At 42.1% G+C, this 11,183-nt stretch overlaps 1 protein-coding gene across 3 annotated transcripts in view; it reads left to right on the top strand.

Annotated features, from left to right (window-relative positions):
• The window catches only part of psd2 (pleckstrin and Sec7 domain containing 2), a 46,512-nt gene extending 36,538 nt beyond the window's left edge, over positions 1-9,974 (top strand). The window contains exons 6-15 of one of the 3 annotated variants that reach the window (XM_037780234.1): positions 482-633; positions 903-963; positions 4,608-4,698; positions 4,862-4,905; positions 5,030-5,220; positions 5,340-5,410; positions 5,868-6,025; positions 7,290-7,431; positions 7,716-7,859; positions 8,699-9,974. In XM_037780234.1, coding sequence (XP_037636162.1) covers positions 482-633; positions 903-963; positions 4,608-4,698; positions 4,862-4,905; positions 5,030-5,220; positions 5,340-5,410; positions 5,868-6,025; positions 7,290-7,431; positions 7,716-7,859; positions 8,699-8,929 — 1,285 coding nt within the window. In that variant the 3' untranslated portion in view covers positions 8,930-9,974. Of the gene's footprint in view, positions 1-481; positions 634-902; positions 964-4,607; positions 4,699-4,861; positions 4,906-5,029; positions 5,221-5,339; positions 5,411-5,867; positions 6,026-7,286; positions 7,432-7,715; positions 7,860-8,698 lie in introns of all 3 variants that reach the window. The other 2 variants (XM_037780233.1, XM_037780235.1) reach the window with 2 other exon arrangements.
• Positions 9,975-11,183: the final 1,209 nt, after the last annotated feature.

An 11,183-nucleotide genomic window follows, 5' to 3' on the forward strand; every position in this document is an offset into this window, starting at 1 on the left:
GAGGAGCAACATGGCTCCCTATGTAGATATGAAGGGCTCATTCTAAGCTAACGAAAACACAACAATTCTTAGTTTCAGGTCATAATACACTAATGAAAACATCATTTTTAATAGACTATTTGTTTCAACTCCACATTAATGTGTCACCTCAAAAGTTTGAAAGTGGGACCGCAACCTACCTGCAACCTGTTGATTCTGTCATACAGTTACAAAATCAAATCCATTTATTTTTAGTTAAAAAATGCAGCCAGTTCTCAACATAAGACCGTAAACATTACACAATCATTCATTATAACAATATACTACAGAGTACATGACCACTGGTCCAAGTTTTAAAAAGCAGGTTTGACTGCAAGTTCTCCTCAAAAGGAAAATGTTTGATAAGAGTCAGCTGCATTCCTCCGTAAATTCTGTTTACCGCCATAAGTGATGAAATCACTTGACCTCTCGTTGACCTCGTGGTGTGATTTGTGTGCGACAGGAACTTCTTAAAGGCTTTCCCCCTGATGGGAGAGACCCAGGAGAGAGAGAGGGTCTTGGTGCATTTCTCCAGACGCTTCTGCCACTGCAACCCATCGACACTCACCTGTGAAGATCACAGCCAGGACGACCTTGATGATGATGAGAAGGACGGTATGAGGAAATATATTAAGACATAACAGCTGTACAAAATATCACACCATAATAAATTGATTTTACATTACAATTACAGTCCTCCATATCGATCCCAGTTAAAGAAACACTCCTGACTGCAGCATATTGACATTATGTTAACATGCAGGCTATTTATGTAGCTCTGCAGATGTATGTGTGATTTGTGTCTGCATGAGCTATGAAGGAATGTATGACACTGCATTCACATGAATGACATTTAGCTGACATTGTGTATTGTCCTGTTGCAGATGGAGCCCACACTTTAACCTGCGCCCTTATGCTGCTCAACACCGACCTACACGGACATGTATGTACTGGAGTTCTCTATCTTACTGCTTCTGCAGAATTCCCTTTTCTCTAATCTTCCTGCGAAACAAAGTAAAAAAACAGTTTTGTGTCATGTCTCCATTCACATCTTCTGTTCTTTCTATTCCTTGTTCTTTCCCTGTCTACCGTTTCCTCTCTCGCTCTCTCTCTCCTCCGCGGCGGCCTACTTTCTGACCTGTTTCTGTCTCTCGTCTCCTCGAACAGTCTCATCTGTTCAGCTCTAAACTGGAGCACTGTGGTGTTGGTAGCATAACACCATCAGTATCATAGGTCCTGTGCTTTGATTTTCCTCGACCCTCCTGCTCAACTCCCGAGTCCCTGCTAATAGTAGTTTTAGTGAATATCCCTCGTCCTGACTAATATCCTTTTTCTCTTTTCAATTTCTTTTTCCTCCTTCCCCCTGCTAACCAAACCTGGCCCCCTGGTCTCCCTCCACCCCGCAGGTGGTAAGTATATTTATAGTCTGTCCTCATTGACATCTGTGGCTCCTCTTGTCAGCTAACAATAGAGTTTAAGTCATGATTTTAATATGGATGTCAAATTAGGCTCATGATAAAGGATGCACACAGTGATATATATTAATTGTTAATCAGTGTTCTTCAGTGACACAAAAACATTTGGTTGCTTAAATATTGTTTACCAAAGAGCAATGGTCAGAAACTGATTTTGGTTGACATCATTTATACTATAAATGTACTACTATATACAGTATACTATATATATATGTATATATATAAAAATTAGGGCTGTCAAAGTTAACACAATAATAACATGTAAAATTGGTTTTAACGGCACTAATTTCTTTAACGCATTAACACAACTTGCAATTTTTAGGTTGTAGCGGGCTCAGTTTTAAAGCTAAAGTAAAGATACTAGCATCATATGAAACTACTGCTAATTTAAGGAATCCATTGTTACCAACTATACTTATACTAGCAAGTCGAAGGAGGCTAAATAACGCTCCAAACCTACACTACATTATGGTGAGGAAAAACTGTCATGGCCATTTTCAAAGGGGTCCCTTGACCTCTGACCTCAAGATATGTGAATGAAAATGGGTTCTATGGGTACCCACGAGTCTCCCCTTTACAGACATGCCCACTTTATGAGAATCACACGCAGTTTTGGGCAAGTCATAGTCAAGTCAACACACTGACACACTGACAGCTGTTGTTGCCTGTTGGGCTTGATCTGCCATGTTATGATTTGAGCATATTTCTTATGCTAAATACAGTACCTTTAAAGGGTTTCTGGACAATATCTGTCATTGTTTTGTGTTGTTAACTGATTTCCAATAATAAATATATACAGTATATACTTTTGCATATTTGCCCACTCCCATGTTGATAAGAGTATTAAATACTTGACAAATCTCCCTTTTAAGGTACATTTTGAACAAATAAAAAATGTGCAATTAACTATGGACAATCATGCAATTAATCCTGATTTAATATTTTAATCGATTGACAGCCCTAATAAAAATACTATACTATACTATACTATACTGTAAATAAAATGCAGTATTGGTATAAGCAATGAGAAATGCAATTGATCTGCAGTGTTGCAAATGACAATATCTAAATTAAGAGTTCAAATTTAAATAAAGCGAACAGCAGATTTAATTTTGGAAAGGCTATACGTTTTATGATATAAGATTTGAACCTAGTAAGAATGCTACCTTTGCATGAAAATATAAACTGAGTGGTTCATCGAGTTGGATTGTGGTTGTGAGCTACACCACGTTACCTATTTGATGGATATTAGGAAAAAATGGAGCACAAAACATTTTGTGACGCATGTTCCATCCAATCCTGGGTATTTTGTACGTTTCCTAGAAAATGGAGCAGGGTTTTTATTCTTCTCTGTTACGTGGCCTCCTCAAAGGAAAATGTGAATAAAAAGCCACATGCCAAATAATCTTTTGTAACAGCAGCAGTGAGTCAATTCTGTTTTAGTTCCATTATATCTGTATCTGTAAAGGTTACAGGCTTTATTCAGGCAGTGATACACAAACACCTCCCTGTGCTTTCATCCTCTAATGATGCATCATAATTAGATGTTAAAACACTGGGAGCTGCATCATGATGCATCATAATTAGATGTTAAAACACTGGGAACTGTATCGTAAGCTGATACTCAATAAGCTCTCACCACCACTACTAGCAGAACCAGCACAGCATGACACTGCCACCCAGTGGATGGCTGCAACACGGCACTCGGGTTGACGCAGATACAACTGTGTTGAAATTATCAGCTGCTTTGGTATTTGAATATTCGTCAACCTCTGTGGATACTGAGCTGAGCTAAATATTGACCAGTTTACCTCCATATACTTTTAAAAAATAATGCTTAAAGAGGACCTATTATGCTTATTTTCAGGTGCATACCTGTATGGGGGTGGCAGAAGCTCAGTCCACAGGGACTTGGCTTGGGAACCTGAGGGTCGCTAGTTCAAGTCCCTGCATGGACCAAGGACTGAGTGTGAACTGGTCGCTGGAGAGATGCCAGTTTGCCAAGTGCCCTTGAGCAAGGCACCAAACCTGTGGGATGCCTGTCAGAGGCAGCCCCTCGCTCTGACATCTCTCTCATTAACGCATGTATATAGGTCCTGTTTGTGCATGTGTGTGTCCTGTATATAACAGAGTGAAACAATTGAATATCGGATATCAGCTGTGTGCTGATTGGTCAGCTGGCCCACTCTGTTGTGATTGGTCAGCCGAACCAAACTCTTCAGACTCCGCTCCAGCTCCGCTCTAACCAGCTTTGTTTGAGGGCGTGCTAAACTAACCGCTAGGCAGTTATTATGCAAATGTGTTACTTTGTGACATCACCACGTTACGGAAGAAAAAGCGTGACTTCAAGCAAGGTGTTTCAGGCAGTTCAGGAGCAGTGTTTCTGCGGGGGAGAGTAAAGTTTTGTTTATACTTGCGTGAGACACCGTGGCACGGGCATCCATAGATGGCGCACACTACGAGCATGCACAGAGGCGTTTATGCTCAACGCGTTGTTTGTTGCAATATGCAAGTGGTACCGGAAAGGAGAGCAGGATGCCTGGCAATATTTGTGTATTGTAATTATTACTTTCTCTTACCTCCAAGTCCAAATTACTTTCTGTCTCTCGGTGCTTCCCCTCGGGTCGCCACTCTTTCCATGAGACCTTTTTTTTAGCTTTTTCAAAACAATCTCTCATCTTCTTTCGCAACCTGCGACAAAAAGCCTCATCTTTCTCCAGTGTGTTGCCTATTTCTTTCCAAGAATTTAATGACATGCGACTGTCCCTGTGGTCTCTCAGAACAAGCATCCATGTTGAAATGAAAGGCGCAGCAGTGGGAGCGTAGTTACAAAATATCAGAGGTGCACGACCAAGCGCCGCAACAACTTGGGGAGCCTTCATGCACCACGCGAAAGCCGAGAACGTCATCTTATGGCGCGCACTACGGCAACCATAAACCAGGCCTAACTCCCTTTGGAGTGGACTTTGGGCTTTGTAACTTAAAAAAACAACAACTATTTAACACACTAAAGTCAAGGGAAAAGCACAAAAGCATAATAGGCCCCTTTCTAAGGTGAAATTTCATCTTAAACTTGAACTGATTGTTTGTTTCTGTCTGTTTATTCTCTCCTCAGAACATTGGGAAGAAGATGTCTTGCCAACAGTTTATCAGTAATCTAGATGGACTCAACTATGGCAAAGACTTCCCCAAAGACTTATTAAAGGTAGAGATCTCCTCCTGAGGAAGTACAGCGTCCACAAAATTTGTCAGCTTTATCTTTTTTTTTTTTCATCTTAGCCTCAGAATTAAAGCACGGCCTTCACATTCTTACCCTGTAGTCAAGTTAAAAGAAAATATTTCTCTCTTTCATTGCCTTGTCCACACAGATCTTGTATAACTCCATCAAGAATGAGAAGCTGGAGTGGGCAGTGTGAGTATGCATTTTGTCTTCATCAAAAGGAAAAGTATTTGGGGTATGCACGTTTTTGTAGAAGTAAGTACACTTGAATATGTGCTGCTCGGGTTTATCTGAATGGGTATTTGTGTTGTTGCAGTGAGGAGGAGGAGCTGAGGAAAAGCCTGTCAGAGCTGGTGGAGGAGCAGTGTGAGTGTGGGAGTAAGCGTGTTGCCAGGGTAACGGACGGCAGTAACCCATTCATCGCCATTCCCATTCTCTTAAACGCCGTCACCTACAAACATGGAGTGTTGACCCGCAAGAGCCATGCCGACATGGATGGCAAGCGCAGTGAGTGATTGTACACACACACACACACACAGTCACACACACACACGTTTAACTGTAAAAAAATATAACAGAAAAGTTTTATTGTTTATTATTTATTTCTTTGCTTCTCCCTCTTCCAGCCCCGAGGGGTCGCCGCGGTTGGAAGAAGTTCTATGCGGTTCTGAAGGGGATGATCTTATATCTCCAGAAGGTACCGCATCTCGTCCTCTGCTCTGTTGCCATAGAAACACACACTGTCATTGCGGTGGTGGAGGCTGCTAGCTGTGTGTGCGTGTGTGTGTGTGTTGGGGAGGGAGTGAGATAGATGGAGCATTAAGAGAGGAAATGAGGCATAGCTGCTCTACTGCATGTTTGACTCCCCCTGCTGGTAGGAAGGCTGTACTGACCACATGTCAGGCTGTGAAATGTTCAACCTAAATGAACTGAATTAGCTTTTATTTCTGTCACAGTGTGAGATTATATTATGTTTTGACTTGATTCTGTTAATTTAGACATTTGTATACTACAGATACACACCAAGTATAAGCTACTAGTCTATTCTCTGCTACAAGAGACAAAATGACTGAAACATAACATTTACGGGCTCCAAAACATATTCTACATATTCAATTTCTGTATGCCTGTTGTTTTTTCTTTCACTTACCCAGGATGAGTATAAGCCCGACGCCGACATTTCCGAGGTGGACCTGAAGAACGCAGTGCGGATCCACCACGCTTTAGCCACTCGTGCCACCGACTACAGCAAGAGAGCCAACGTGCTGAAGCTCAAAACCTCAGACTGGAGGGTGTTTCTGCTGCACGCCCCGTAAGTCGAATTTGAGATGTTTTCATTGCACTTAAAGAGGACCTATTATGCTCATTTTCTTTGGGTTTCTACCAGAACATGTTTACATGCTACATGTTGCAAAAAGAAGTCTGATTGTATAGAAGTCTAGGGGAAAATGAACCTACTTCTCACTTGATTTATTACCTCAGTAAACATTGTAAACATGAGTTTATGGTCTCAATCGCTAGTTTCAAGTCTTCTTCAATACAGCATGATGTTCATTTAGTAAATTATGGTCCCATTTAGAGTCAAATAGACCATAAAGAAGGGGATGCTTTTTAGATTGTGATTCGTCTTACAACTTCAACCCTTTCACAGTGTGTTTTCAGTTCATGAAACTTAATTTTAACATTTTGGTCACCTGAAAATGTATTATTCATTGTTCGGTTGTACTTATCTCCGCCTTCTCGTGTCACTTCTGGTTGCAAAAAAACAAAAAACAATGGTGAACTTGAGGCTTCAAAACGCCAGTCCACAAACCAATGGGTGACGTCACGTTGACTATGTCCAGTTCTTATACAGTCTATGGTCTGCTCTGAGTGGTCAGCTGGCCCACTCTGTTGGGATTGGTCAACCGAACCAAACTCTTCAGACTCCGCTCTAACTAGCTTTGTTTGAGGGCGTGCCAAACTAGCCGCTAGGCAGGTATTATGCAATTGTGTTACTTGTTGACATCACCAGGTTACGGAAGAAAAGGCGGGACTTCAAGCAAGGCGTTTCAGGCAGTTCAGGAGCAGTGTTTTTGTGGGGGAGAGTAACTCCCTTTGGCGTGGACTTTGTAACTTTGCAGACCTTTTAGATGCACAAAAACACTATATAACACGCTAAAGGAAAGGGGAAAAAAATAATAGGTCCTCTTTAATAATGCAAATTGTAGCTGATCTTCACTAATTAGATCTTCATAAGAGTATGTTGTGATACCTGAATCAGCTTACATTTTAATTCTCACACTGTGGAATTGTTTTGTGAATTTAGGCATGCAATGTCAAAATAATAGTATAATATGACAATAATAATATGACATCATTTAAATTGCATTCTGCAAATTGGAACAATTGTCTATTTTCTGTTATTTTCTGCAGCCATTTGAATGTACCCTTTTCTTGTAGAAGAATCTGTGTTGATGTGGTGAACTAAGAAACATCAATCAAGCAATTTTCATTCCATGCACTCACCTGCTCTCTGTCCCTTCAGCAACCCCTCACTCTCTCTCTCCTCTCTCTCCTCTTTCTCTTTCCAGTAGCGAGGAGGAGATGATGTCTTGGATATTTCGGATAAACCTGGTTGCGGCGCTGTTCTCTGCTCCGGCTTTCCCCGCCGCCATTGGTTCCATGAAGAAATTTTGCCGGCCCATCCTGCCATCGTCATCCACCAGACTCAAACAGGTACACACACACACACACAGAGACGATGATTCAACAGGAACAAGAGCAGCTATCATTCTCTATAAGCTTATATTTTGTCAATACTACAGTAAATATCTAGTTATGATTGATATTTTACATCTTATATAATATACAGTTTATCACAGCAGCGTGCTCAATCCTTCTGCATTAAAAGTCTCCACACGGGGGTTGGGCATTTTTACATATTCTATTTGTGTCCGGTTGCGTCTGATTGGCTGTTCTGGGGGGTCTTCTGGTTTTGGTCCGGGCTGTGATTGGTGCAGGAGGAGCAGCTGCTGAGTCACGAGAGCAAGCTGAAGCAGATGAGCCTGGAGCTGGAGGAGCACCGGAAAAACTCGCCCTCAGTCGACCCCAAAAGCCGCGAGTGGGAGGAGTACCGGCTCAAAGAGCACTACCTCACGTACGAGGTATAGGCTTTGGACAGCTTCGCTTCATTTCTCTGCTTTTTTATGTTTCGTTTTTATGGGTTTTTATGTTGTTGTTTTTTTTTCAAGTTAAAATGCAGCTGAGAGATCCAAAAGCATGACAGATGGCCAGTGTCACTTGCTTTATGCAAATGTATGACTGACTTGCCCCTAACTGCATGTGATTATCATAAAGTGGGCATGTCTGTAAAGGGGAGACTCGTGGGTACCCATAGAACCCATTTACATTCACATATCTTGAGGTCAGAGGTCAAGGGAGCCCTTTGAAAATGGCCATTTCAGTTTTTCCTCACCAATATTTAACGTAAGCTCGGAGCGTTATTTAACCTCCTTCCCGACAAGCTAGTATGACATGGTTGGTACTAATGGATTCTTTAGGTTTTTCTAGTTTCATATGATACCAGATACAACCTAAAAATCGCAAGTTTCATTAATGCGTTAAAAAAAACTAGTGGCGTTAAAACAAATTTGCGTTAATGTGTTATTATCACGTTAACTTTGACAGCCCCACTTTATAATTTAGTATTTTTTTTATTAGTTGCAAGAAAGACGTTCAGTTAGCACATATGAAATCTCATGCTAACTCAAACGTTATGCTTATGTTTTTTACTGTCTTAAACTGTCCTTATATTAATGCCTCAAATCAAGTTCAGTAAATATTAAACAGAACCTCTGTCAAATATAGAATATTATTTTCAAGCTAGCATAAATAAAGCCAGTTAAGAGGTGGATTTTGGTGCAATTAGTCTCTTGTTTCATCTTCTTTTGGTCTCACTCTCCATCTCCTCCTCCTTTTTCCTCCTCCTCCTCTCTCTGAGCAGAAGACTCGCTATGAGACGTACATCAGCCTCCTGCAGGCCAAAATCCGCGCTGAGACAGACGACCTCGAGAAGATCGAGGCCAGCGTGATGGGTGGCCTGATCATGGAGGGTGGCCTGGCCGGCCGCGAGTGCCACATGCGCAAGACGCAGTCGTCCCCGTCCATCAGCCAGGCTCACGGCGGGCTGAACGGGAGGGCCGCCGGAAGCACCGCCCAGGGACAGAGAAGCTGAGGGGAGGAAGGAGGAAAAAAACAACATCCCTTCAAGCCAAACTAGCTTAACTGGGTTTTTTTGTTCGTATTTTGTGTTTCGGGCTCCTCCGTTCCTCCCGTTGTACCTACAGTAACAACAACAGGAGAAATGACACTATCCTTCCCAGAATCTATCAACCCCCGGTGATAAGTTTCTGTCCTTGAGCAATAGATGAAGAAGATGAAGAGCCTGTGCTTGATACCCGACAAGTGACCCTGCCGAACCTCAGTCCCTTGAACTTTCATTATTGCACATTAAAATGATCATAACCGTGATCACTATTTATAACAACGTCATCAGTATTATTTTGAAATGAGACTCAGAGTCTTTAGTTGAAATGTGTTTTAGTTCTGAGCAGAGTCATTTATAATGTATTAGTTTAAGGCCAGAGAGAGAACAAAGAAGGAGAGACAGACTGGTTTGACTTTGTCCTCTCTGTCCTGTCCTCCAGATGGTACTACTGTAGCATTTTGGCCTTTTCCCCCCCCACCACCCATGTTTACACACCCAGCCGCTCACAGGCGTGTGTACGGACCTACAGTATGGGTGGAGTGTGGAAGAACATATCCGTCCCAAAGTTACAAAAACTCTCAACAGAACTTCTCAGAAGGATCGAGTCCCTGCCATGTATAGCATATTTATTTATTTATTTAACGCTTTATTCGCCCCAGGAAGGGTTTACACTGAGCATGCTCGCTCTTTTTTTCAGCGATTTCCGTCTCGTTCATTCATAAAAGTTACGTACATCAGTGAGTGTAAAGGAGCTGCCAAGTGGGACGACCGTGGTTTTAACTGTTCGCCGAGCTGCTCCGCCAGAGGAACCGGAGGTTGAGTGCCTTACTCAAGGGCACCTTGACACTAGATGTTGAGAGATTTAGAGTGTTAGTCAGTCGCTCGTCAGAGAGATCACGAGTATGTGATTTTTAAGCTGCCGCTACCCCAAATACTGACATGCATTCAATTATTGTGTTTGTCTGAAGAGGATAACGGTATGCGACTGAATGAAAAGCACTGTGCCACGTTCTGTTTTATCCCACAAAACTACTCCTCTTATATCACGACAGAGCCCAATGTATGGTTAGGTGTGAGGTTTCTGAAGACGGGAGTGAAGGGCCAGACAGGAAAGTGTGGGTGGGAGACATACCATACGAGTGGTCAGTTGGTGTATGTGTGTGTGCATTGGCATGCTCTTTTTAAAAGTGGTTCCAGTTGAGATGCTGAAGCTGTAGGCAACAGGAAGAAGAAGTTAATATAGCAGGGTCGTGTTTTTCTATGAAGAATTTATTGAGCTTGTTTTGGTGAGAAACAATCCAATGGCCTTCTGCCAAATGAGACCGTATGAGACACAATCTGGTCTGGAGCTCTCAAAAGCATCTTCAGCGCAAAGGAAGACGTCAGCCTTTTGACAAAATATGTACCTTTACCAAACAGAACCACTGGGGATGCACCGATCTGACTTTTTTTGTCGTGATACCGATAGCGATACCTGGGCTTTGGGTATCGGTCGATATCGAGTAACGATCCGATACCAGTGTTTAATTAATAAGCTGTATGCCTCACTGTGTGGAAGTGAGTGGGATAATTCTTTTATGTATAAGACAACATCTGGCCTGACTTAAACATTGCTTCCCTAACTTTGTAAAACAAAATGTAACAAATAAATACATGGATATAAAGGTATTGTTATTCTATGAAAGAATCAGAAATTGCTTGTTAACAGTGACACCTGTGGCCGTTTAGTCAACGACAGTCAGCGTCCTGTTGCTCGGGCTTGTGCTCGCACTACGTAGATGCTTGCACAAAACAAAACAGTCAAAACAGTGAGGTGACACACACGAGACTAAACATGATTAATAGGCAACATGTTGATTAATGTCAGCAACATTAGCAGCTAAAACCACAATGTCACTATATATTTCACATGCTTGGCCGTAATGTTAGCTTACCTGTCCATGAGGAATTTTGCCAGCTCATGGCCCATTTTTACACCCAAAACCATGACCACTAATCGAAGGTCTGGCCGATGTTGATCCTAGTTTTCCCCTGACGTCAGTCACATTCCTGTTTTGCAAGACGGGCTTCACTAGGCTAGTTTTCTTAGTGCTTCTATGGAGTTTGTGTTGGAGTCTGAGTTGTGGTGGGGGCTGGTCGTTTGTTGGTGTTAGCAGTCTCCATTTCTAACCAAACGTTAGCTATCGTTGCACACTGTTAACCCTGAAGCGAGCTGAAGAGA

The sequence above is a fragment of the Sebastes umbrosus genome, chromosome 9 (genome assembly GCF_015220745.1).
Source record: "Sebastes umbrosus isolate fSebUmb1 chromosome 9, fSebUmb1.pri, whole genome shotgun sequence".
NCBI lineage: Eukaryota > Metazoa > Chordata > Actinopteri > Perciformes > Sebastidae > Sebastes > Sebastes umbrosus.